Genomic DNA, 27,800 nt, shown 5'->3' with positions numbered 1-27,800 from the left:
TTCATGAGAGACACAGAAAGAGGCAGAGACACAGGCAGAGAGAGACGCAGGCTCCCCACAGGCAGCCTGATGCGGACTCCATCCCAGGACCCCGGGATCACACCCTGAGCCAAAGGCAGATGCTCACCACTAAGCCACCCAGGCGTCCCTCTTTCGGTTTATAATACAAGTGTACTAGCCTGTAAAACACAGTCCCATGGACAAAGTGGTGGGTAACAATATAGTAACTTTGATGTAAACAGTCTTAGAGAAAGGTACCTAAACAGGACTCTTTTTTTTTTAATTTTTATTTATTTTTGATAGTCACACAGAGAGAGAGGCAGAGAGAGAAGCAGGCTCCATGCACCGGGAGCCTGATGTGGGATTCGATCCCGGGTCTCCAGGATCGCGCCCTGGGCCAAAGGCAGGCGCCAAACCGCTGTGCCACCCAGGGATCCCCCTAAACAGGACTCTTTATGCATGCACCTGCTGGTGTCTTACTCATTTAGCAGACCTACTTGAGTGCAAGAGAGACAAAAACACAGAGAAAGTGGGAGAAAAGATTGGGACCAGAGCTAAAACGTTGGGGTGAAAAGCAAAAGTAAAATTGAAAAGTTTAGCAATTTGAAGGAAAATGTATTACCTTTTGGAGGCAAAAAAGTACCTGATTGGAAAAAAAAAAAAAAAAGACCAAAAAAATTAGAGAAAAGTATCGGCAGATTCTACCTAAAAGCTAATAAAATATGTTGTAATGATACTTTTGGATGAAGTATATGACAGTACCTGCATATTTTCAGAAACTCCCAAAACATCTGCTTCACACTTCCACCTCTGACCCTCAGTGAGGTGGACAATATAAAGATTATAAAGCCATAATGTCTGGGAAGATTTCTTTAACCCTTTACACATGTAATAGGTTTTGGAAATCATGCATACCCATCAAATATAAATAAAATGAATTAAAGGGAGCCTCAAACCTGTCTGCGAAGCCTTCTCTTGCCATGCACATGAGGATGTTCCCGCTGAAGCAAAGCCATTAAGACAATTATTCTAGAACAAGGTGGTCAAACTAGAGTCCTCTGGGTATATAATCACCACCAGTTTTTGTATGACCCACGAGATAAAAATGTTTTTTCCATTTTAAAGTAGTTGAAAAACATATCAGATTATTTTGTGGCACGTGAAATTTATATGAAAATTCAGTGAAAATTATTTATATGAAATTTCAGTGTCTATAAAGTTTTATTGGAGTACAGCCAGGCTCATCCATATTGTCTGAGGTTGCTTTCTCACTGTACGGTGGCAAAGCTGAGTAGTTGTTCCCAACACCTAAAATATTTACTCTGTGGCCCCCATCAGAAAAACGTTTGCCACCCAGTGTTCTAGAATATGAGAGCTGTGCTATTTAAACACCCTTCCAACCCTTCTGCCTCTGCAGCCGAGACCCCCACTGCCCTGCCCTGCCCCAGCTTTAGTCCCTAACAAGATTCCTGGGCCTAACATGAAGGCAGAGCGTTACAATAATGAACTGTAACCTACTGTAAAGCAGACACATCAGACAGTAAATTTCTATATAAGGTAATATTACTGGTTTTGCCACCAAGTAGAGTAAGGGCTGAGTTTGTTTTCTGATCAGAAAAGTGGGCATCACAGCGGCAACTGAACAATTCCGTTTGAGGATCACCATGGTCACTCTTGTGAAAGCACTTGGAAAATACCAAGGTACCAAATGTTCTCGGGTGCTTTTGCAGAGGGAGCCTCTCTCCTAATCTGGATGTACACTGAGGTTCTCTTTGTGCGTAGGCATCTCGGCCACGTCCTCCCACCCGGTACCCTCTGGCCGTCACAGCCCTTCTGGCCTTGCAGCTCACTTTCTCCTCACCCCCACGCACTCCTCAGGGGCTACCAAGTTTCAAGGCAAGCAGGGCTCAAGCAAGCCATCCCGGGTCCGCATAGGGCAGCTGTCCCCAGCTAAGCCATCGCGGAGTGGGGTCGCCCTGGGACCCCCACGGGTGACGAGAATGACTCAGCAGGGGCCAGGACGGAGACAAGAACGTAGGGACAAAATTCTCTGCAGTTCGAGAGGCCGCAAATCATTTTAAGGACCCAAATGTGCAAACAAACAGTGTAATTCAAGTCAGCTTCGGCCGTCGGAGGCCTTGTGCCAGTAACAGGCCGCAAGTTTAGCCTAACAGGGAGGCCCCTCGGCTTTAGCAGTCAAAAAACGCCCGCGGCCTCTGTAAAAGGTTTCCTCAGCCTGCTACGAACCCCACCTCAGCTCGACCGGACCCCGGGAAAAGCCAGTCGACTAGAGGGAAGCCTTTCAGGGTACACAGAATTGCTTGCCCGTGATTATCCGGGAGACGTTGAGGGCACAGTAATCTCTCGAGACTAGAAACCATTTTCCTCTCTCGCTCTGAGATTTTGCTTGGCTAAGCCGCGTCAACCTCCCTGCCCCCCTCCCACCCCACCGCCACGGCCGCTGCAAGCAGCCACGCCCCGCGGCCCCGGGGCTCACAGCCCCCGCGCAGCCCGCACGCCGCGCCCCCATCCGCCCCACCCCCGCGCGCCCCCATCCGCCCCCGCGCCCGGCCCTGGGAGCGCTGGGCGAGCCCTCGCGCCTGCGCCTCGCCAACTTCCTGCCGCGGAACGCCCCGCCCACCCCCAGAAGCCCGCCCACAAATGCCGCGTGAAACCTGCGTGCCGCACCTCATTGGTTGAAACAACCGAGCCGTTGGCTCCCAGGCCCGCCTCTCCACCGCCTCTCACTTTTCCCAGGGCGGATGCGCCTGCGCTCAGCTGCCTGGGCGGGCTGGGAGGCGCGGGTTGAAAAGTCTCGTTCCAAGTTTGGAGAGAGAGAGAAGAGCGCCTCAGACCTCGGTACCCGCGAGCGGGGAGGAGGCAGGAGAGAAGGACGCAGCGTTTGGGGAGCACCCAGGCCGTAAGACGGAGCTCACGCTTCGAGAGCTAGAAGTGTGTGACGCGCCTGGGCGAGGCAGGAACGCCTGCGGTTGGGCTGCTGTTGGCTAGCGAGGGGAGTCCGAGGCGGCGGCGAGGGGCGAACGACCCGACGCAAGATGGCGAGTAAAGAGAGTAAGAGGCCCTGCGGGGCGGCGCGCGCCGGGACCGCGGGGGGCGGCGGGCGCGCGAGGCCGCGGCACGCGCCGGCGAAAGGCGCGAATTGGCGTGAGGAGCAGGGGGCGGGGCCGGGCGCGAGGCTAGGCGCGCGCCTCGAGGGGCCTACAGCGGGACGGGACCGCGGCGCGGAGGGCTCCGAGCACTTCCGGAGCCGGGCGCGGGGCCGCGGGTTGGGCCCCCTTCCCCCTCTGCCCCCCCTCGCTCCCCCTCCCCCCCTCTGGCGGCGGCGCTCCCTCCGGCGCCCTTGGCTCTCGGGCGGAGGCGGCCTCCGCCACCGGAAAGCGGACACGGCTGCTCCTTCCACGCGCGCGCGTCGACCGCTTCGGGGTCGCGGCCCTTGTCCGGGGGATTCTGGAACACGCCGGCCTATGGCTGCTGACGCGGGCTTCGTGGGAGCGGAGGCCGCTCCTGGTGGGGGATGGAGGGAGCGGGCCGAGGGGTTTCTGCTACACGTGGATTCGTCTCCCCGGGTGGGTCGTGGAGCCCCTGCACAGATGGGTCGTCATCTTAGAACAGGTGCGAACAGCTGTAACTGGTGAAACAAAATCGTCGTCTGTGTAATTGCCCAATTCTGTATACGCAAGCAGTATCGATTTCTAAGTGCAAAAAATAAGCTTCCTGGTGTTAATAAATATTCTCCTCACGTTCTGGAAGAGCAGTTAGTTCGTGTCCAAATTAGACGGAAAGCTGAGGAGTAGATTAGGTGTGGCCATCTCGAGGTGACCTCCACTATCTGTGTACAGATTCTAACTCGATTTCTCTCAGCCACTTAATTGTGTGGGATTTCTCCAAATTTCAGTGTTTGAAGATACTGTGGAGGAGCGTGTCATCAATGAAGAATATAAAATCTGGAAGAAGAACACACCGTTTCTGTATGACCTGGTTATGACCCATGCTCTTCAGTGGCCGAGTCTTACCGTTCAGTGGCTTCCTGAAGTGACTAAGTAAGGGTTTCTGGCAACTTTTACTTTGCATAAATTTGACTATTATCCCGAAATTCCTAGTTTTGGCATTTTACACATAGAACATGAGCGTGTAATCAATTTAGCCCTTGCATGAGGTGGCAGGTGATTTTTATTTTCAAAACAAGTGATTTATGGGATGGTTTTTGATATGTAAGCGTGGGGACAAAGTGCGATTAATGATATTTGTGGGGAGCATCTAACGTATTTAACAGTTCTTGGGATTACATATAGAGCAGCATTTTGAGGGGCCCAGACTAATGGATTTCTTTAAAACTTTATTGAAAAAGAGCACACGTACAGAAAAATGCACAAATCATAAGCATATGGCTGGATGGATTTTTACGAGGGGAGGACATCCATGTAACCAGCCACCACTATATGAATAGGTTTTAATTGACAAAGGGAAAAAAGAATTTAGTAGCAGTTCACTGAAGAAAAGACGTTACTAGCTGATAGTGTGGAATACACTTGGAGGTTGCTGTTGGTTCTTTTCAGCCGTTTCTAAAATTTCTCTGGTAATAATTGCTGGTATTATTGAACACTTAAAATAGGGCCTGGCACATCTCAACAGTTTTGTGTCCAGTTGTTTAATATTCAGAATTATACTATAAAAAAGTATACTATGATTATTTTTTATCATCTTTGTCTTACTGTTGTGGAAACTGGGGTGGGGATGTTAAAATACCCAGGATCATCCAGCAAGTGGTGGAGTGGGATTTTGAACCCAAACCGGGTACCCCAGAGTTGAGGCAACTCCTGTATTAGACTTTCTTAAGTGCTTGCACTTTTTCTAGTAGGAACTTGGCTGTGTACTTTAAAAGTATTTAATTTGGGTATTGTGAACATATATTTTTAATGAGGATTAACAAAACTAATGTAGGAAGGGGATTTTGAGACAATTTCTGAAAATAAGAGCAAGTTAATTTTATATGAGGTTACTCCTTTAATGGCCGAATTCTCCATATGCAGACATTGTCTTCCATATAGGTAGAGGCTTCTATTAGGATTCCCCAAAATCAGTGTAAATACACAGATGTGGTAAGAATAGCCAAGAAATAAAAAACAGACTTCAAAACACTGACATAACAATTTTGAACATCAAATACTTAAGGGTATTCAGGTTCTCCTTTGAGCACCGTGTACTTTTGATTCTTTGTGCACTCCTGTTAAGTAAATTAAAACCTTTAACAACTTAATTTACATTATTTTGGATCTTTTTGATCTACCTTAACAGCAGAACACAGCGGAGGTGTTTAGGACTCTAAGGTTAGAAACCTGAGTTTGAATCCTGCCGCCTGCTGCTTAATAGCTAAATTAGGGCACATTGGTCAGTCTCTATTCCCAAGCTGTCTGATCTGTAAGTGGAGGTGCTGGTGCTTCTGACTGCCTACTTTGAGGAAATTAAATAAGATCATGCACTTTTAAAGTGCTGGCACAGAAGAAGTCCGCAATAAGTGGTGACTGATGCTGATTTTCTCCCCCTTTGTATTCAGAAATAATTAGACTGTAGTAACTGTGTTTCTCCATTTGGATTCCGGTGAAAACTGCTTATTCAAGTCTTCTGAAAATGTTATCTGTGTTTTGTGTAACAATTTTAAGGACGTTAAATGTGTATGTTCTTAGCCCAGATACTGCTTTTTAAAAGATTTTTATTTTTAAGTAATCTCTACACCCAATGTGGAGCTCATATTTACAGCCCTGAGATCAAGAGTCACATGTTCCACCTACTGAGCCCGCCAGCCCCCCCCCCAATACTGCTTTTACGTTAACACTTAAGAACTTAACAAAAAATACTTTAAATGATGTATTCCGTGGTGTTCTTTGCATACAAAGAAGTGGGATCTGGTTGTGGGATGTGCAGTTGCTCTGGGAATGCAAGAAAATGCCAGCCAGCCTGCATTCTTGGATGTTGAGGATGGCTGTGTGGTGCTTTTGCAGGATTCTACTTGGAGTATGAAGGGACTGTGATTGTGTTTTGTTACTATACGGAACACTGGAGATGTTGGCTACTCTTATTCCCAGGGTCTTTGAGGAACGTGATGCTAGTCAACCTCATGAGGCTTTTACCTACATACTACATAGAGCATACTTCCCAATAATTACTTGCACTTTCTGAACTGTTGTCCTTAAACTAAATTAGGTAATTGTCCACATGGTGGATTTGCCTTGTAAAAATTTTTATTTAGGGGGGATCCCTGGTTGGCTTGGCGGCTTAATGCCTGCCTCTGGCCCAGGGCGCGATCCTGGAGTCCCGGGATTGAGTCCCGCGTCGGGCTCCTGGCATGGAGCCTGTTTCTCCCTCTGCTTTGTGTCTCTGCCTCTCTCTCTCTCTCTATCATGAATAAATAAATAAAATCTTTAAAAAATTTTATTTAGGTATTTCTAATCCGTAATTCCATTATTCCATATTTTTTATTAAATAATTTCTTAAACATCTTGAGACTAACTTATTTTGTACTTAGAAACCTTTGTAATCCTTCAAATTCAGATGGTACAAAGTACATAGAGAAAATAATAAGTCTCCCTTCCATGTTCCGTGTTCTCCTGGTTTATTACCCAGAGTCGAGTCATTTTTGGCTGGCTTTTTTAACTGATCCTGCCAGAAATAAGTGTATATACACGTTACACACACCTACCCTCCATCTCTCTCTCTCTCTCTCTCTCTCTCTCTCTCTCCCCCTCTCCCTCTCCCTCCCTCCCACCCCCCCTTCTTTGGGTGAACTGGTTGTGCATGAGCAGGGGGAGGGGCAGAGGGCAAGGGAGAGAGAGAAACTTAAGCAGACTCCCTGCTGAGTGCAGAGCCTGACACAGGACTCGATCTCAGGACCATGAGATCATGACCTGAGCGGAAACCAAGAATTAAACACTTACCTGACTGAGCCACCTAGGCACCCCTCCCCTCTTTTTTTTAATGATAGCAAGTTACTCACTTGACTTTACAGTTTGTAGTTTATGTTGGAGACTTCCTATCAGCATGCTTAGATATGCTCTTTTGCTTTAAGGGCTCCATAGAATTCCCTTTATGAATATACTATAATGTATATCACCAGTTCTTTTTAAAATTTTTTAGAGATTTTTTTTAAAAAGATTTTATTTATTCGTGAGAGGCAGAGACCTAGGCAGAGGGACAAGCATACTCCATGCAGGGAACCCGATGAGGGACTCGATCCTGGGACTCCAGGATCACGCCCTGAGCCAAAGGTGGACACTCAACCGCTGAGCCACCCAGGTGTCCCACCAGTTCTTTATTAATAGATATTTCAAGGTTGTCATCAGTCTTTTTCCACTAAGACCATGCTACTGAGAATAATCTTGTGATAATCTGTGATTGTTAGGTGACTTTCTTAGCAGTGGAGTCCCAAGTGATCAAAGATGCTGGCACCAAAAAATGGACAAGGTCTTTTAACATTAGTGCTCCTGCAGCTTTAGGTGCATTCAGCATTGGAGGAAAATATTGTAATATTGTTGGTTCAGGAAAATAAGTTTGTATTTTAATGATGGACTTGAAAGGATTGCCAGTAAACAAGAAAAAAAAAATCCTTACATGATTATTGTGACGGGGGATACCTGAATTGAATTTTAGAGTCAAGGAATTTTTCAGATCATCCATGTTGGGACCGGGCTTCTTAGAAAGGTCCTATTTTTTTCTGTTTAACCCCCTAATAAAATACTTCTTCCTTTTATGTTAGCCTTAACATTGCTTTGTGGTGCTTCCTTTCTCTCAAGCATTCCTTTTTCTTTTCTTTTTTTTCTTAAGATTCTATATATTTATGAGACAGAGAGGCAGAGACACAGGCAGAGGGAGAAGCAGGCTCCATGCAGGGAGCCTGACGTGGGACTCGACCCCCAGTCTCCAGGATCAGGCCCTGGACCGAAGGTGGCGCTAAACCCCTGAGCCACCCGGGCTGCCCCCTTTTTCTTTTCAAATGGTTCTTTTTTTTTTTTTTTTTTTTAAGATTTTGTTTTTATTATTTATTTATGAGAGATAGGGGAGAGGGAGAAGCAGGAATCCCGGGTCTCCAGGATCACGCCCCAGGCTGAAGGCGGCGCTAAACCACTGAGCCACCCGGGCTGCCCCCTTTTCAAGTGGTTTTTTTTTTTTTTTTTTTTAATTTTCAAATGGTTCTAATGAGATGTGTTTAAGTTCCCTTTCATTTTGAGCTACAGAGATTTCATTTTGTCTAAGTCCTCCTCAGTTACATTGTTTAGAGCCTAATTTTCTATGTTATTTTTCCATTTAAACATAAGTTGGGGGGATCCCTGGGGTGGCTCAGCGGTTTAGTGTCTGCTATTGGCTGGGTGTGATCCTGGAGTCCCGGGATCAAGTCCCGTGTCAGGCTCCCTGCATGGAGCCTGCTTCTCCCTCTGCCTGTGTCTCTGCCTCTCTCTCTCTCTCTCTCTCTGTGTGTGTGTCTCATGAATAAATAAATAAAAATAAGTGGTTGAGTACTCACATGCATTGCCTCCCCCTCTCCATTTAAGTTCATCTAAGATGGAATTAACTGTTTTGGTAACCATATCCTGTTCTTGACCACTGAACATACATTGACTAAGACTCATGTATTTTTTTTTAAATAAGCTATTGCTTAGACACGGGTGCCTTATTCTGTTCTTGGAGTTGTATACATATTTATTTTTTTTTACATTAAGCCTAATCTTGGCAAAATTTTATCTTGTATTTTTTTTCAGTTACTACTAAATTATATTCGTAGAAGCAACCCTCAAGCCTTTTTAAAAAACCACTGAATCCTTTGTACAACCAAACTTTAGAAACTGAGCAGTCCCGGTGGCCCAGCGGTTTAGCGCTGCCTTCAGCCCAGGATGTGATCCTGGATTCGGGGGATCGAGTCCCACGTCAGGCTTCCTGCATGGAGCCTGCTTCTCCCTCTGCCTGTGTCTCTGCCAATCTCTCTCTGTGTCTGTCATAAATAAAATCTTAAAAAAAAAGAAAAAGAAATTTAAAAAACAAACTTTAGAAACAGATAAATAGCCTAACTTATCTGATGTTGGGGCTCAGAGCCCTACATCTTGGCCCTCACTGAGGTGGGACCATACAGCACAGGTGGAAATTGCTGTTCTAAATAATACAAATGGGAAAATGTCATTAAAAGATAAGAGGCAAGGGATACCTGGGTGGCTCAGCGGTTGAGCGTCTGCCTTCACCTCAGGGAGTGATCCCACGTCCGGGATGGAGTTCCGCATCCGGCTCCCTGCAGGGAGCCTGCTTCTCCCTCTGCCTTTCTCTCTGTGTCTCTCATGAATAAATAAATTTTACAGATCTTTTTAAAAAAATAGATGAAGCAAAACCAGGGTGCCAAGAAGCATCAGTGGGTTCTTTAGCCTCAAAATAAGGTCCATAGAAAAAGGTAACAACAAAGACCCCTCTCCCCGATAAAAATGAGAATCTCCATTTCATAAACTTTAAGCACTATGAACATCAATAAAAAGTTTTCACAGGCTATTTGCACACATAACCTATTTTTTAGGTGAAGAAACTAGGCCCCACAGGAAATTGTGTTTTAAGGAATTGCATATTTCAGGACACCCTGGGTGGCTCAAAGGTTTAGCTCCTCCCTTTGGCCCAGGGTGTGATCCTAGAGTCCCTGGGATTGGGCTCCATGCCTGGAGCCTGTTTCTCTCTCTGCCTGTATCTCTGCCTCTCTGTCTCTCATGAATAAGTAAATAAAATCTTAAAAAAAAAAAAAAAAAAGGAATTGCATATTGTTAATTTTAGTTTGAGCCAGGATTTGAACCCAGTTTTTCTGGCTCAGTGCTTAAACTTGTTGCCTCTTACTGGGAAATTAGAAATGTCTAGTGTAAAAAAAAAAAGAAATGTCTAGTGTATTACAATGGAAGATATTTTTTAGGTGAGAAGTCGTGATTTTGAGTATGGAGATCGGTGATGAATTTGTTAGCAACTGATTTCTTGTAGGGTTAGTGTGACTTATTTTCTTTCCTAAACAGACCGGAAGGAAAGGATTATGCCCTTCATTGGCTAGTGCTGGGAACTCACACGTCTGATGAGCAGAATCATCTCGTGGTTGCTCGAGTCCATATTCCGAACGATGATGCACAGTTTGATGCTTCCCACTGTGACAGTGAGAAGGGTGGTAGGTATACCATATGTTCCAGTATTGATGTGTAAGAGAGTGTGGATTTTTTTCTAATATGTTATTACAACTTTCTAATATCTTTTGGCCCAGCAGTTTAGCTTTTAGGACTTTATCTTCTAGAACTCTAGAACTACTTGCTTACATGTGCACAAGGATTTCACAGTAGCATTATTTGCAGGATTGAAAAATTAAGATCAACATAACAACCCAGATGTTAGTTTAATAGGAAATTGGCTAAACACATTATGTTTGAAATACTGTGCAACAATTCCTAAGAATGCAATAAACCTGAAATTTTACACAAACTCACAATGAGGCAGATCTGTATGCCCTAGTACAGAAAAATGTCTAAGGTAAATTAACTTCTTTGTGTGTTATAGTACCCATTTTTGTAAAAGTAATGTGTGTTGGGTGTGCATGGGAAAAAGTCAGAAGGCGTATTATGCCAAACGGTTAATAGTGGCTTTTAATGGAAGCTGTTAACTCCCTGCCCCCCCCCCCCTTCTGTCAAAGGTACATTTCCCTGATTCGGTATTCCCAACATCACCCAAGTTTGGACATCGTGTTAGAAGGACTCACAAGACTCAGCAAATTATACTCATGGCTAAAGTTTGTTACAGTAAAGAATACAGAACAAAAGCAGTAAGGAAAAGATACACATCAAGGAGTCTAGGGAGGTCTGGCACAAGGCTTGTCCAAGGCCGCACACGATGTGCTTTCTTTCTGGCAGCAAAGGACAGGGACATGTGCAGAATCTCTCTCTCCTGCCCAGGGAAACCCATTTGAGTGTCAGGATCTGAGGCTTTTGTGGAGGGGTTGTTTTCACAGGCATATCCTGCTGGCAACCAGTTAAGACAATTGAAACTCAGGACCCCAGTAATGAAACCAGGTGCATGTCGTCAATCTTGATATTTGTGCAAAGCAACCCTGACAAACTGGTACAGCATGGTCCATTGCTCCAGGTGTACACCACAAAATCATCAGTCTATCAGTGACGTAAAGAACATTCTGAGGTCCATGTTCCCAGGACTTGGCCTAGGGTCATTCATAGTCCCAGTGTCCCTCAGAGCTGCAAGGGCTAAGCAACCAGACCTGTTGGGTTAGTGCATTCTGCACAGCCCTGAAAGGTTTGATCTTAACGTTTTAAGGAATTTGCTTTAGTTTTTTTCTTACCGGAAATAAAATATTACTTTATAGCTAAAGTCTTGCCACCCCAAACCTACTCCTTTCCTACTGCCTTCCTTTGAAGAATTTCTCACTGTTGTGAAATTAGTGTGCCATTTGTTTATATTTTTATTACACAGTAGTAAATATACATAAAGCTTTTTTTTTTTTTACAGCTTTTTTCTTTCAGTACTGTTTTGTGTATACCATGTAGATGTCATTCTCCTTTTAACTGCCGTATAGTGTTCCATTGTGATTAAACCTGACTTTGTTCTTCTACCGGGGGCAGTTGGATTGCATCCATGTGGTACTTTGCTCTTATAAACAGTGCTTCAGTGAACATCCTTACCATGTCTCCTTGTACACAAGTTGGAAAATTTATCTAGTGGAGTGGAATTGCTGAGTTGTATGGTGTATCCATTGTCAGCTTAAAATAGTATAAAACTATTTTCCAAAATGATTTAATCCATTTGCCGCTGCCACAATTCACAGTCCATTTCCCTACAACCTTAAGCATTATTTCTGTAAATATTGTAATCAGAAATTTTTAGTGGCTTTTAATCCTAAAGTATGTATTTATTGGACTCTTGCCTTTAAGAATTAGTGTCTGTGCATAATTTATGGATGTGTATTAAATTACTGAAGTCACTTGTTTAGTGTATTACATTCCAACAGTGATTGAAATAATTCAGTTAACACCTCTTTGTATTTTCATTTACAGTGTTTTTTAATGGATACTATTATCATTAAAGTAATGGTTTTTTCAAACTTTTGAAGTTGAGAAAACAAAGCCCCATGTTAAAAGTGAATCTTACCTGGAAATCCTTTTTTTTTTTTTTTTTTAAGAGGAGAGCTGCTTAGGTTGTTTTAAGTAAAGGAATTGGGGAACTTGAGTGTCTTTATATCAGAAATGTTAGAACCTTTTAGTCCACAGTGGGTGGAGGGTTTGTGGTGGGTTGAAAATCAAAGTTGGGACAGGTTTGGAGCAGAGTCTTGAGATAAGTGGCAGTCTTAGAAAGACTGGGGTGCATTTCTCCCACTGACATGATGGAAAGGGAACATGCTGAGAAGGAAAGGTGATTGCATATGGCTGTGTGGGAGTAGCTATATGGAATGGTATGTGATTTTTCAGCCACACAGAATAGTAAGCTGTGTTTGCCAGAGTAGAATGGCTGAATACTGATATTAAACCATGGCAGCCAGTGTTCATAAAGCATTCCCATATAGCAAGAGCTGGCTGAAACAAATGGATTGCTGCTTTCAGCTGGTTTTCTCCAGGACCCAGCCAGTCTGTTTTAGTTGTTACTTGCCTGGCTCCATTAGGCATTTGAGTTAGTGTTCCTAACCTGAGACACTGGGAACAAAAAAGGAATGTGTGGAGAAGTAGCAATATAGGTCAGGAAGAAATAACAGTTACAAAGTGAAGCCTCCAAACATTTTTTAGCCTCAGCAACTATTTTAGTTCTTAATCTATGAACACAAAAAAGAAAATGTTCTTGTTGTTATCTGCTTAGATGTTCTCTACTTGTATTCTTTCTGCTATCATCTTGCTGCTTCCCAGAAGCTCCTGTACTCTTTATGTGACTTTGTTACTTTTCCAAGGCCTTTTTAGTAACTATTCAACACTATAGTCTTATTCACACACCAGGTAGAGAGGTTAACCCCTCCCCCCCTCATTTTAGCTTTGGCACCCTACTAGCAGTTGAATTCAATATGCTGGTGGAACCAACATGTCTGTCTCAGGGTTGGGTGGGGGGTTAGTTAGCATGGATTCCTGATTTTAGGGAATAATCACATCCTTTTCACAACTGAAAGAGGCTAGTTTTTAATTATTCTAAATCCAGGGTGAAACAATTAATTAACTTGCATAAAATAACTGTCAACATTTTCCAATTCAAATGGGCTTTGAGAATAAATTAATTCCAAGTGGCAAGTGAGCCCATATTTTTGCGTCTCTGGTTAATTTGTGCTGTATTCTATCAGGTTAGAAATCTGTTGGGTGTATTAAACTAAATGACTTGTGAATTTTAATCGTAAGTGTATGTGTTTATTTCTTTCTTCTCACATTAGAATTTGGTGGCTTTGGTTCTGTAACAGGAAAAATTGAATGCGAAATTAAAATTAACCATGAAGGAGAAGTAAACCGTGCTCGTTACATGCCGCAGAATCCTCACATCATTGCTACAAAAACACCATCTTCTGATGTGCTGGTATTTGACTATACAAAGCATCCTGCTAAACCAGGTATGTGGTAATGTAATCAGTCCATTGCTTGAACATTTTCTTGATTTGAAAAAATTGCTTTGAGGTCATTCAAACTAGTGTAATCTATAATTTTTTAAAGGTTTAAAAATTGTTTCAGGTGTCCTATCACCAACCTCAGAATTCAGGTGATTTGACAGAAGGACCTGCCAGCAGGTTATACTCTTCTGTCTTGGTAGGGTTTACTACATGAGAGGATACAGAGCAAAAGTAGGAGGAAAAGATACATATCAGGTAGAGTCCAGAGAAGTCAAGCACAGGCTTCTGAGTCCTTCCCCACCAGGGCCACACAGAACGTGATTTCTCTCTAGCAGCAGACCACAGGAGCATGTAAGTGTCTCTGCTTAGGGAAGCCTGTTTGAATCTCAGGATCTGGTGTTTTTATAGAGGTCTGGTCACCTAGGTATATCATGCTCTATGACCAGCCATGATAAGGACAACTTAGGACCCCAACAGTGAAGCCAGATACATCATGAATCTTGCTAAACAATCCTGCAAGTCTTGACGAGCTGCTACAGCATGCCTCACTGCTCTGGGCATACACAACTTCAGTCAGTGACGTGAAGAATTTTGTGAGGGTCACATTCCTAGGGGTTGGCAAAGGGTCAGTCATGGTTGCAGGCTACCTTGGAGACATGCACGAGCTCAGAAACAGGACCTGCTCTGTTAATCCTTTTCTTGCAAACATGTTTGAAAAACTTGATCGAGGGGTGGGGCGGGTTGCCACCACTCAAATTTGAGGGGATAGCTATAGTTTTCAGTATTTTGTGTTGCAGCTAGTACTAGATTTTGCAAAGGAACTAGTCACTTTATAGTCCTGAAACTTCGTGTGCATCGAATATTTGAAGTGAAGCACAGAGAACAGGTTTTCAGGGTGGCTATGGGTCAGACCATGTCCTAAGTCATGATTGGTGTGTGGTGCTTTTTTCAAGCGTTGTAATGAATGTTAACAGCTCATTCAGTGAGGAGTGAGGATTGCTTTTACTAGTTCTGATAAACAAAAAAAAAATCACTTAATAGTTAATGTATCTTTTTTCTTCTTTAGACCCAAGTGGAGAATGTAATCCTGATCTTAGGTTAAGAGGCCACCAAAAGGAAGGCTATGGTCTTTCCTGGAATTCTAATTTGAGTGGACATCTCCTAAGTGCATCCGACGATCATGTGAGAGACTTATTCTTTCTAATCTCATGTACTTGGAGTTAAAGACTGTCATGGAGAGTTGTGCACTGAAGGAGTGCTGTATAGTTGAAAGGTTTTCTAAGATAATACTGGTGATTATTGTGATAACATTTTCACAGGATTTAGAGCAATGGTTATCATACTGCCCTGTTGGAGCCTTAGAATTCCACAGAACTCTTTTGAAGCAGCCTTAGAATGGAGGGAAGGTGGGCAAAAGGTGTCCCATGATTTAAAAATGTATCTTTATAATGGAAACTATGAAGTGTGAGGCCTAAGAAACAGAAATTACATTTTAGTTTATTTAAGTGTACAATTCAGTGGGTTTTAGTATATTCACAAAGCTGTGCAGTCATCACTGCTCGAATTCTAAAACATTTTCATCATGTGTCACAAAGAAACTCCATACTCTTTAAGCAGTCACTCCCCTTTTCCCCCAGCTCCTGGCAACCACTAATTTACTTTCTATCTCTATAGATTTGTCTCTTATTGATTTTTCATATAAATGGAATCATATGTGCTTTTTTTCTTTCTGGCTTTTCATTTAGCATAAGTTTTTCAAGGTTCATCCAGGTTGAAGCAAGGTCAGTATGTCACTCCTTTTTATGGCTGAATAATCCATTATATGGATATATCAGAATTGATTCATCAGTCGATGGACATTTGGGTTTTTACTTGGGGCTTTTTGCTCTTTTTTTATATTTTAGGGCTATTTTGTATTTTTTTTTTTTGCTATTTTGTATTTTGAGTGATGTTGCTATATGAACATTTTTGTATAAGTTTTTGTGTGGATGTAGGTTTTCATTTCTCTTGGGTAATTACCTAGGAATGGAAATACTAGGTCATATGGTAACTCTATGTTTAACTTCTTGAAAAACTGCCAAGCTTTTCCAAGGGAACTGTACCACTTCACATTCCCCCCAGAAATGTGTACCCCAGGCTTCCACTTTCTCCATATCCTTGTCAGCACTTAGCTTTTTTATTAGAGCCATCCTGGTGGGGGTAAAGTAGTATCTCCTTGTGATGATAACTAATGATGTTGAGTATCTTTTTATGTGCTTATTGGCTATTTATAGATCTTTGGAGAAATATGTATTCAGATTCCTTGTTGGTTTTTAAATTTTGTTTTTTTTGTTGAGTTGTAAGAGTTCTTTGTATATTCTGGATACAAGCCCTTAATCAGATAAGATTTCGAAAGATTTTCTCCCACTCTGTAAGGTTGTCTTCATTTTTTTAGCGATGTCCTCCCGAGCACAAAAGTTGAATTTTGAGTCCAGTTTATGTATTTTTATTTTGTCACTTGTGCTTTTGATATCATCATATCTAAGAAACCAGTACATAATCCAACATCACAAAGATTTACATCTATGTTTTCTTTTAAGAGTTATCTTGGCATCCTTAATACAAGTATTTTAACAAAAGTACCACACAAACACAAAGTGATCTTGTTAATTTATTGTAGATCAATCTTTGTAGCATTCTTGCCACCTACAGCTCCATACCTTCCTTCATGGATCCCATACTGTAAGCAAAATATGGTGGGTATGACTCCAGCCCAGAGCTGAGAGTAGACTTCTGGAGCTTTTGAAAGCTCTTGTAACTTGGCCACAGGTTCTCTTAACCTTCTTCCGTAGTATATCCTCTTGTCTAGAATAGGGCCTGTTGCATCACAGACCTTCTTTTATTTCTACTGGTTACAATTTCTGTTAAGCTTTTTTAAATATTGAAAGTAGGTAATTGGCTCAGTCAAGATTCTTTAGCTGCAAGCAACCAAAACCAACTCCAGCTGATGCAAACAGAAAAGGAATTTATCAGAAGGGTGTTGGGTAGGGTAGCTCACAGAATTGCTTTGCTGGCTAGAAAATGGCCCAGAACAGAGAGGAGAGGCGGGTGGGTGTTACTCTCCACTTTGTACCCCCCCACACACACTTGGCAAACATGAGAACAGATTTCCCTCTTAATGTTCACAATTTAAAGTCCTGGTCTGGGGCACCTGGGTGGCTCAGTTGGTTAAACAACTGCCTTCAGCTTAGGTCATGATCCCGGGGTCCTAGGATCAAGCCCTGCATCAGGCTCTCTGCTTCTCTGTCTGCCTGCTATTCTCCTTGCTGCATGCAGTATATCTCTCTCAATCTCTCAGTCTCTGTCAAATTAATTTAAAAAAAAATCCTGGTCAGACTGATGTAGTCACTATCATGTCCTAGCCGTGAGGGAGGCTGGGAAGTGAGGGTCTCCCTTAGTTCTCCAAAAGGAAGTTTTCCTCCACTTCCCTCAAAGTGGGTGTGGTAGAGTCTCTGAAACGGAATGGATTATGCTCAGTAACTTTATTACTAGTGCCTTTTGAAGACATCAAGCTGGGATTTGCTAGTTATAATAGCTGACATTTTCTAAGGGCTCTGCATGTGCCAGGCTTCTTGCTCATCTTCCCAGGATCCTTCTGAAATGAGCAGGAAAGGATGTCAAGAGCTCTATATATGTTCCTTTTTCTTCAGTGCTTGTAAATTGTCTGAGTGTATATCAACAAAGACTAAGGGTGTATTATGTAAAACTTTTTTTTTTGTTGTTACTGAGTACATAGCTATTACTGGGAAATAGCTTTGTCACAGAAAGTCTTTCAGATAAGTGATTTTCAAAGAGATGAAACCCATACCAGTCAGTGGAATTGTTGGGGCAAATATGTCTTAATGGAATTACCTTTTAAACCGTTTGGATGATAATCATTGTCCCATAGCTTGTAATATTTTTTCATAAAAACTTTCCTGTTAACTTTGTAATGGTTTTCATTTGAAGAATCAGATCCCAGAGCCTGCTGATATGTGATCTTTGAGTCATGGGAAAGGCCCATGGCCTCTCCTTGGATTTTGCTGAAGTTTTATTGAGGTCTGTGCTGTGGGGATCTGTCAGCAGGCCTTAAGCTTTGGCCTCTCAAAGTAGCCTAGTTGGGGTTTCTGGATTTTTCACCTGTTCGACTTCCTAGTGTTCCACTACAAATAGTGGTTTCTGCTGTGAGGCGAGAGAATTATCCAAAGATTTTTCTTTTTTTAAGATCTTATGTAATTTATTCATGAGAGACAGAGAGTGACAGAGACATAGGCAGAGGAAGAAGCAGGATCCCTGTGCGGAACCTGATGCCAGACTCGATCCGGTACCACAACCCTAGCCAAAGGCAGATTCTCAACCACTGAGCCGCCCCCGCCTTTAAAGATTTTATTCATCCATTTTACAGAGCCTTCATGAGCACAAGCAGCGGGAGGGGAGGGGGAGGGAGAAGCAGACACCTTAATTTCCAGTCTCCCAACCCTGTGTGAATTTTTAGGACATGAGTATCTGTTCAGTAAATACTGAATATTGGACTCTTAGTGTTGCATTGTGTAATCGAGATGAATTTTAAAAGATTTTATTTATGTATTCATGAGAGAGAAAGAAAGAAAGAGAGGCAGAGACACAGGCAGAAGGAGAAGCAGGCTCCATGCTGGGAGCCTGATTCGGGACTCGATCCCAGGACTCCAGGATCACGCCCTGGGCCAAAGGCAGGTGCAAAACCGCTGAGCCACCCAGGGATCCCCTCTAGATGAATTTTGGATACTTGACTGAAAGTATGTCAGTAGAAACTCTACCTCATTGTCTCTTGCCTGCCATCGTGCCTGGTTTCTCTGTCCCCATTATCATATACTTTCCTTTTCCTTGCCCTCTGCATCTCAGGTAGATGAAAGCTATAAGCATACTCTTCTGTTTCTGAAGCTTCACTTTGTTTATATTTCTTCTCCTTTGTGTTTATTTCTGCCTTTATATATATAGTTAGATAATTTTTAAGTTTAAGTGATCTCTACACCCAGCATGGGGCTCGAACTCACAACCTCGAGATCAAGAGTCACTCTTCAGACTGAGCCAGCCAGGCACCCCTAGTTATATAATTTTTTAATAAAAAAATTTTTTTTAATGAAGATTGTTTGTTTTTTCCTTCTTTAGACTGTCTGTCTGTGGGATATAAATGCAGGACCAAAGGAAGGCAAGATTGTGGATGCTAAAGCCATCTTTACTGGCCACTCGGCTGTTGTAGAGGATGTGGCCTGGCATCTGCTGCACGAGTCATTGTTTGGATCTGTTGCTGATGATCAGAAGCTTATGATGTAAGGTGGAAGGTTCAGTGGGGTCTTGATATATGGGTGTCCTGAATGATCAGCAGTGATTGTGGTGGCCTATGGTTTGATTTTTTTTTTTTTAAGTTATATACTGGCCTTAAGAACTTTAGCTTGACATACAAGAAACAACAAGTGTAACAGCTTTTTTTTTTGTTGTTGCATAGAAGATGCAGTGCTATATGAATGAACATATTTTTTTACTTGAAAAAGAATCTAGAAATGTAAAGAAACATTCTTAGTGGTATGTGTCAAAATTAGGGTCATAGTGACTTTGAAGATGAGGGCTAAGAATGTTTGCATCAGGGCATGGCTACAGGCTGCATTCAGCCACCTAAAATGTGTCTTATTTCATAAACTAGTATCTGAGGCAAATGTGGCTAAATAGTAAAATATGATAAGGTTGGGTTGTAGGTATCAAATTGTTACATTATTCTCCAGTAGTTGTGTCTGCTTGAAATATTTGGTAATAAGACAGGAATCTGAAACCTGAAATGATAGCCCTAATTTATTTTCTGTGGGTTTAGAATATGTCACTTAGTGGCTGGAAGTCCAGATTGGCAGCTTTGTACGTGATTAGGGTGTCCATGAAGGGGTGAGCATGGCAGAGTAAGGGTGGTGTGGAGTGGTGCAGACCTGGAAACGGGCATGAGAAGCTGAGGAGGGTTGGGTGGCTTCTGCTTGTGCTGTGTGCCTTGTGTCTTTGTGTTCTAGATGGGACACCAGGTCCAACACCACCTCCAAGCCAAGCCACCTGGTGGATGCACACACTGCCGAGGTCAACTGCCTGTCCTTCAACCCTTACAGCGAGTTCATTCTCGCAACTGGCTCTGCGGATAAGGTTTTTTAAGTTTTTGTATATTTGATGTTTATGAATCCAGTTGTCTCGTGCTATAATCAGATATTCTAAAATTCTTCGTACAGTGCAGAAATGAATTCCTTTTCATTTATTTTTCTTCAGACTGTAGCTTTATGGGATCTGCGTAATTTAAAACTAAAACTGCATACCTTTGAATCTCATAAAGATGAAATTTTCCAGGTATGTGACAGTTTTCTCATGTCTGTCAGGCTTTTAGTAACTCTTTGATGGTGGGAAATTTAAAATCTTACTGGTTTTATAGCAGGCATGATATTTGTTTTAAGTTCCTTTTCTGTGTATATATGTTAACTAGTGGGAAGTAACTTGGAGCTATTTGAGATTATTACATTAGAAGTAGAACAATCTTGCAAAACAGGATCATTTTAAAGAGTGAAATTCAAGGATTCTTTAGTTAAGGTGTCCAGTGTGGTGCGTTTCTCTAGTGAATAAAAATACCTTGTATGTGGTTTCAAATGGAGATTTGCATAGGTTTAAGATACACCTCGTAGAAAAAGTGAAAAGCTTCTGGATTAGTTATGGGCTTAATAAGTGTATGGAGATTCCTAGCTGAGCTCCCCTGTATGGGGGGGTGTGATCTTCCCGGAGGGTGGGCTGGGGAGATGGACCATTTAAGAGCACTTGAAAGGACAGGACAAGGAGGGTGAGGGCTGTATCCAAGAAGAGGATACAGAACAGGAGATGGAAAAATCTCAAGGATTAGAATGATACCCACAAACGTAGGAACAAATGATGCTTCATACTTTTAAATCTGTATTGCTAGGTCCACTGGTCTCCACATAATGAAACCATTCTGGCCTCAAGTGGTACTGACCGCCGCCTGAATGTGTGGGATTTAAGGTAACTCAGAATCTGGTAACAAGAAACAGCTTAAATCTGTTAATATGACAGTGTAGTTGGGATCCCTGGGTGGCGCAGTGGTTTGGCGCCTGCCTTTGGCCCAGGGCGCGATCCTGGAGACCCGGGATCGAATCCCATATCAGGCTCCCGGTGCATGGAGCCTGCTTCTCCCTCCGCCTGTGTCTCTGCCTCTCTCTCTCTCTCTTTGACTATCATAAATAAATAAAAAATTAAAAAAAAATTAAAAAAAAAAAAATATGACAGTGTAGTAATTCATAAACTAGAGCATAGTTTGCTGATCCCAGTTTAATAAGCCAAATATTAAAGCAACTTTCAGGTACCTTCCTGAAGAGTCTTGGTTCTATAAAATAGAAGTGAATCAGCAAATGGACTGCAAAATAAATTTATACAAGGAGAGTTTAACAATCCAAATAATTGTATTGAAAACACTGTTGGTATAGAAGCTAGCTGTTCCCATCTCATCAGAGCTCATATCATACCTGCACTCTTAAAAGTGTTTCCACCATTTGCTTTTCTGTGCTTCCATCGGTTCATTTTGGGGATCTGAGCCCCTGCTGTGGGTTTTGTGACCGCTGGGGATATACTTGGGAGTAGGATAAGCACTGCTCATGCTGTAAGAGAGCTTACGTTCTTCTGGAACTCATTATATAGTTCCTTGAAATTTCTTAAAGTTCCTTGATTTCAGAGTTGCCATTCTAAGAATTTCAGACTCCTTTCTTTTTTTGTCTGAGCCTTTAGAGCCGTTAACAAAGATGTCCAGTTCCATGAACTACTTCTAAGATATCATTAATCTAAGTTTATGTTTTTTAAAGGTTTTATTTATTTATTCATGAGAGACACAGAGAGGAAAGAGAGGCAGAGACACAGGCAGAGGGAGAAGCAGGCTCCATGCAGGGAGCCCGATGTGGGACTCGATCCCGGGACTCCAGGATCACACCCTGAGCCGAAGGCAGATGCTTAACCACTGAGCCACCCAAGGGTCCCGTTATCCTAAGTTTAAATCCTTAAATTACCAAGAATTAACTTATTTCAAATTCTTATTTTAAATGTATTTCTTTGAAGTAGACTAAGTTTTTAGTTCATTAAAATCAGGGCCACCTTAATCAGAAGCCATAGGCTGGTCCTTCAATGTATAGAACAAAAAGCATTGTGGAGTAAAATGCGTGTGTTGTAAAACTTGTGAAACATCTGATGTTCTGTGTTTGTTTGGGACAAACTCTGACCATAATAGAAGCTTGGAAATGTAGAGAATCTTTAAAACCGACATTTGAGTATATACTATTTTATTTGAAAACAATTTTGTTAGTAAAATTAGAAACTTAAAGCTCTAGTGGTTATATGAAGTGAAGCAGCAAGCTCTGAAAGTCTGATACCCTGTCAAGCTGAATTGTAGCTGAATTGTCCCTAAAGGTGCCAATAATTAATTTGCAGGCATTGTAAAATTTCTTCTTAAAACTCTTTTATGACTTGTGTACTATTAAAAATACACTGGATAGGGACGCCTGGGTGGCTCAGTGGTTGAGCATCTGTCTGCCTTTGGCTCAGGATGTGATCCTGGGATGAGTCCCACATTGGGCTCCTGGCATGCAGCCTGTTTTTCCTCCCTCTGCCTGTGTCTCTGCCGGTCTCTCATGAATAAATAAATAAAATCTTTAAAAAAAAATACGCTGGATAAAACTGCAGATTAAAATGACCAGTGTTAGCAATTATACTCCTGACCAGAGGAGACATAATTGTCTAGCAGTCACATGTGTTTGGTGTGAGTTTAATGGGAAGAGAAAGAATCCCTTGGAAAGTTGTGTGTTTTGGTTGCTTTTTCAGCAGTTATTAGCAAAGTCCACCTTGGGGCTAGATATCGAGGCTGATATTTGGCACGTAACTTAAGAGTGATTTCGCTGTTAGGACTGCTGGCAAATGCTACAGATCGAAGTTGTTAAAAAAAAAAACATAGCCTTTCCTTGGCTTATATATTTTACTTTTAAGTTCAATGCAGTAAACAACCACAGTTAATAAGTAATTTTATTTTGGTTTTTTAAATAATGAATTTTAAATTACTAATTATGATTAACAATTTCTGTGCTATATACTCCGTTATGAATAGCTCTTATCATTTCCAGAATGTGAACATTCCACCCTCCCACCAGTAATTAATATAGAAGCTATAATTGATAGTAGTATAGAAATAAGTTGTTTCTAGGGTGTATATGTTTTGAGATGCACTTTGTGGGCTAATGCTGGTTTTGCAAACATTCACGCCATCTACGAGAATTTCAGTAATGACGGCATTATGTTCTTTATTGATAGCAAAATTGGAGAAGAACAATCAGCAGAAGACGCAGAAGATGGGCCTCCAGAACTCCTGGTATATATTGGCTTTCTTATGCAAATTGAAATGTCTATGCAGACTGGATTATTTGTCATTGATCCATGTATCTGGAAAAGGAGTCAGAATTTCAAATGCTAGCTCTTGGGGAGGATTTCAAATGGGAGGTCTTGTAGGTTATTGTGACTGGGTTTTGACATTGATCGACGACCGTAAATAGAGCACAGTAGGTTTTTATGAATGTTTCACTAAACCATTTGGGCTCCTTGGAAAATAGTTAATTTTTCACTGATTCCCAATTATAATATCTCTGAGAGGTTTTTGTAGGGGGTGGGCAGCTAGGTATTGATAGTGAATTAGCAATACTTACCATTATACAACAGTACAGAAATATTTTTAGTGACCTGCTATTTAAGTTCCCTGCCCAGAAAATGAAAGCATTCTCAGTCTTGTTGATGCCAAGTGTCTACCATCTCCCTTCTGCTCCTGACTGAATCACTGGGCATCTCCTTGGCCCGCCCTCAGAGGGTTTCTGTGTTGTGTCTCTCTTGTTGGTCCTCATCCCCCCGGTCTCTGAGCTCTTCAGTGTGCGCTTCAAGTCCCTTTCCTGTTAAGCATGGCCAGACTTAGCAGTGGTTCTTCCTCACTCAGATCCATTCATAATCCACCAGTTATATGGCAAATTGTCATTCATTGCTCTGCAACATATATTTTTTTTTAATTTTAAAGATTTTATTTACTCATGAGGGATACAGAGGCAGAGACGTAGGCAGAGGGAGAAGCAGGCTTCATGCAGGGAGCCCGATTTGGGACTTGATCCTGGGATCACAACCAGCGGCGAAGGCAGCCGCCCAACCACTGAGCCACCCAGGTGTCCCTCTGTAACATATTTTTAGTTCTTAGGGCAGTACTAAGTCTTGGTACACTTGGGCTTTGCCCACTACTTTTAAAAGGTAAAGGCGGCCCTGGAAGGCAAGCCCTAGGAGATGCTCACTAAACTCCCACGTTGATCCCCTTACTAAACTCCAAGTAAGATCCCCTTACTCCTTGTCCAGCATGTTACCGTGTCAGACGGCAGTAGACAGAAAGTGACAAGAGGGTATGACGACAAGCCAGCACATTCTGTGCACCACTGATGAAGGAATAGCATTTCTCAATAAATTAGACAGATGACAGCACCTAAATGGTTTGTTCTCCATTGAGTGACTTAATCTGAAAAGTCTGTTTTGTGAGGCATGGCTTCATAGCTTTATTTTCTAGCTGAGGTGCTGCTGTCAGCTGTTTTTGTCCAGCTGTTTGCACTTCTTTTACTTTGGTAAAAACTTTATTGAGCTAGAACTCTCATATCATATAGTTCACCTATTTAAAGGCTATAATTCAAAGGTTTTTGGTCTATTCACAGAATTGTACAGCCGTCGCCACAAATCCATTTTAGAACATTTCCTTCCCCTTAAAAAGGAACTGTCTACTCTTGACCACCTCCCAGTCTGCGTCTGCTCCTTTCCTCAGTCCCCAGCAACCAGTGATCTGCTTTGTGTCTCTAGGTTTGCGTATTCTAGATAGTTCATAGAAACGTAATATAAAGTGGTCTTTTGTGACTGATTCTTGTACTTTGCATAATGTTTTCAAGGTCTCTAGCTATTTTTGGATACCCTTCATATTACAGTTAACAATTTTGTGGTCCTTGACGAGATCCACTAGGATTTTGTTCCTTTCACGGGAGAGCCTGAAATCAAGGGATACTTACTTGTAGTGAACTGGATGCTAAGTATAATTTTAGTATAACAATATCTTGATTTGAGGACTCCTTATATATTCCAAGGCTGTGGTCTTAATATATTTTCCCTTATGTCCCCCTTAACGATTCTGGAAAGCTGTTCTATCATTTTTAAACGGGGGGGGGGGGGGGGGGAATAGCTAAAAATAGTTACCTTGCATGTAACTTGTCATCCTGAGTCAAATCAGACTTTGTCAGGAAGTAGGAGTTCTCTGTCCAAAATTGTGTATTCATACTGTCCCTATGAGAATGGTTTCTTCCCGTTGCTAATTCTGAGGTAAGGAAAGCCCAGTGCCTTCCCATGAGTGGTCTGTGTCTTATAGGGAAGGAGTCTCTGCCTCCTTCATCATTTCATAGCAAAGCCCTCTGCCTCGCCTTTCTGGGGCTTTGCTTTGGACCCCTGGGTTGGTTTTGGTTTTTGAATCCCCACCTTGAATGATGCACCTTGGAAAGATGCAGGCTGGTGGGGAGATGTGCCTTTCTCTTAGCAAGAGGGAGGAGGAGGAGCTCTAGAACTGGGAGACTGACTCCTCGGGTGGGCCTGTTTTGAGACTCTATAACAGAACATTAATTTATTGCCTTGAATATGTGGACCTAACTACACATAATTGATAATGAGGCTGAATTACTGTTAAATGTATTAGGTATGTCAACGGCATCATGGTTGTGTAGGAAAAATGTCTTTACCTTTGGGTGATGTGGGCTGAAGTACATGGGCGGTGGCTCAGTAGGCGTGTCTGTGTAAGAAAATGCACTCGTGAACATGTTAGAATTGGGGGAATGTAGGCGAAGGGTATCCCAGGCAGTCCCTGTACTGTTCTATCACCTTTTCTGAGGGTTTGGAAATTTGCAAAATGAGAAGTGGAGAGGTAGATTACTGAGCCTGTAAGCCCCTCCCTTTAAACCTCAATTGTAAGACTGATGCTCTAAAAACGGCTAACATGAGATATGAAACAAAGGCTTTTAAAAATTCTTATTAACAGTTTATTCATGGAGGACACACCGCCAAGATATCAGATTTTAGTTGGAACCCCAATGAGCCGTGGGTCATTTGCTCGGTGTCTGAGGATAACATCATGCAGATCTGGCAAATGGTGAGCTAAAATATTTCTCTTTGCTGGATGAGAAGAAGAGACAAACTATTTACTGGAAATGTTTCTATTATAGATTGTGCATATTACAGCAAATCTAGAAAGGCAACAATCTGAAAAGATCTTTCTCCATTTTAACAAGTCTTTAGTTCACTATGCACCTGTCAGGTCAGGAAAAATCTGTGTCTACACACAGATGGGGACACAGCATCTGTTCCACTTTGCGGGACGGTTGTGCATGTCCTCGGCGGGGCTCTTGGCATCGCTGCTGAATGTCCAGTGTCTGCTGTGCGTCCAGCATTTGTAGGATACCGAGTTCTCGGATGTGGAGTACGAAGTACCTGATGTTTCTGAGGTGGTGTTTACCCTCATTAACTGCAGGGCCATTGCTTCATTTCAGTGATGCTTGAAATGCTGTTTGGGAAACACTTTTTACAACAGAAATACATAGGGGGCGGGCAGCTTGTTGGTATAAAGGTGGAATTCCCTGCCAAATAAGAACGCCGGCAAAAACAAACAAACAAAAAAAACTCACCACGCTGGCCCTGGTTTTTTCCTCATTTCAAATCTTGGGGTGGCGGGGTGGGGGGTGGGGTGGCATGAGAGGAGACTACTAAGTAAATTACTCTAAAAATGTCTAACACACAAACACGTTGACCAGTGAATCCTAAAGTCTAGACAATTAAATGCTGTTTGTAGAGAACTTTGTAAAAACCATGGGGAGTTTTACCTGTGCATTTATTTGGTTGTCCTCTCTAGGCTGAAAATATTTACAATGACGAAGAGTCAGATGTGACAACATCGGAACTGGAGGGGCAAGGATCTTAAAACCCAGAGTACAAGAGATGTTTCTATTGAATGTAATGCTACACGAATGCTTGGTTTATCAAGCGCCGAAAGGCATTGTATAGTAGGAGATGTAAGTGAGATGGCATATGGCGTTCTTTACCTTCTGATTCTAGCACTTTCAAGTGAGCTATTGCGTACTGTATCATATTGTAGCTTTTAGGGAAGAAAGGAATGTTGTTTAAGAACGAACATCACTGTTGTTTTAAAATACAAGTAGCAGGGTACTGCCTTTGATTCAACTATTTTAAGTCCTTGTTTTCTCAAACTAAGTGCTTGCTGTTCCCAAATATGCAAGAATAACTTTTACACTTTTTCCCTCCAACACTTGTTGATTGGCTTTGCAGAAATAAAGTTTTAAAATAAATTCTGTTTTATTCTCTTAGAACCTGGGTAAGGAGAGCATGAGTGTGTGTTGTCCGTGTGTGTGTGTCCCCCTTCTTGGAAGCAAGCTGGTATGTGTGTGGAACAGGGTACACGAGAGTGTCCTAATCGAAAGATGGGGAGAGGTTAGACTTGTAAACCTGGAACTACCTTAACACATCTGTTGTCCCTGCCCCATGAAAGCTTCTTTGCTTATACGGCAGGGGTCAGCAAAGGGGACCAACCAGGTTGGCCTCTCCACCTATTTAGTAGGACCTGCCAAATAGGAATGCTTTTTTATTTTAAAAGGCTGTTTAGGGATGCCTGGGTGTCTGCCTTTGACTCAAGGTGTAATCCTGGAGACCCAGGATCGAGTCCCATGTCGGGCTCCCTGCATGGAGCCTGCTTCTCCCTCTCTCTCTCTCATGAATAAATACATAAAATCTTTAAAAAAAAAAAAAAAAAAAAGCTGTTTAGAGGATCAAAAATTCCCAACACTAAAATACTTAAGTTAGCCAGCCCCTCACTTTGTATGTGCTTTGTGCATCTTCGAATTAGATCGTGCCCTGTATGCCTCTCTACATACCTCATGCTAATACACATAGGGGCAGCCAAGACTTGTGGAAATGCAAAAGTATAGTCTTTGAAGTTTGACAGCAGGTAAACTATAGAATTTTTTTTTCTAAAGGCAGAAAAAAGGTATGCACAGGAGTCCAGACACACCAA

At 42.3% G+C, this 27,800-nt stretch overlaps 1 protein-coding gene across 2 annotated transcripts; it reads left to right on the top strand.

Annotated features, from left to right (window-relative positions):
• Positions 1-2,645: 2,645 nt before the first annotated feature.
• RBBP7 (RB binding protein 7, chromatin remodeling factor) lies at positions 2,646-27,078 on the top strand. Of its 2 annotated transcripts, none has more exons than XM_025997519.2 (12): positions 2,646-3,072; positions 3,917-4,061; positions 10,047-10,192; positions 13,430-13,603; positions 14,667-14,782; positions 18,767-18,927; positions 19,651-19,777; positions 19,898-19,975; positions 20,577-20,653; positions 22,979-23,036; positions 25,758-25,868; positions 26,625-27,078. In XM_025997519.2, exons 1-12 carry the CDS (start codon positions 3,057-3,059, stop codon positions 26,691-26,693), a joined length of 1,278 nt encoding a protein of 425 aa, XP_025853304.1. In that variant the 5' UTR covers positions 2,646-3,056; the 3' UTR covers positions 26,694-27,078. The 2 variants fall into 2 exon arrangements, with proteins under 2 accessions (XP_025853304.1, XP_025853305.1); XM_025997520.2 differs by having other exon boundaries at positions 2,699-3,072; positions 13,457-13,603.
• Positions 27,079-27,800: the final 722 nt, after the last annotated feature.

Source organism: Vulpes vulpes, chromosome X, assembly GCF_048418805.1.
Source record: "Vulpes vulpes isolate BD-2025 chromosome X, VulVul3, whole genome shotgun sequence".
Lineage (NCBI taxonomy): Eukaryota > Metazoa > Chordata > Mammalia > Carnivora > Canidae > Vulpes > Vulpes vulpes.
Note: the sequence above shows the minus strand (reverse complement) of the source record. Positions and strands in the feature narration are given on the sequence as shown.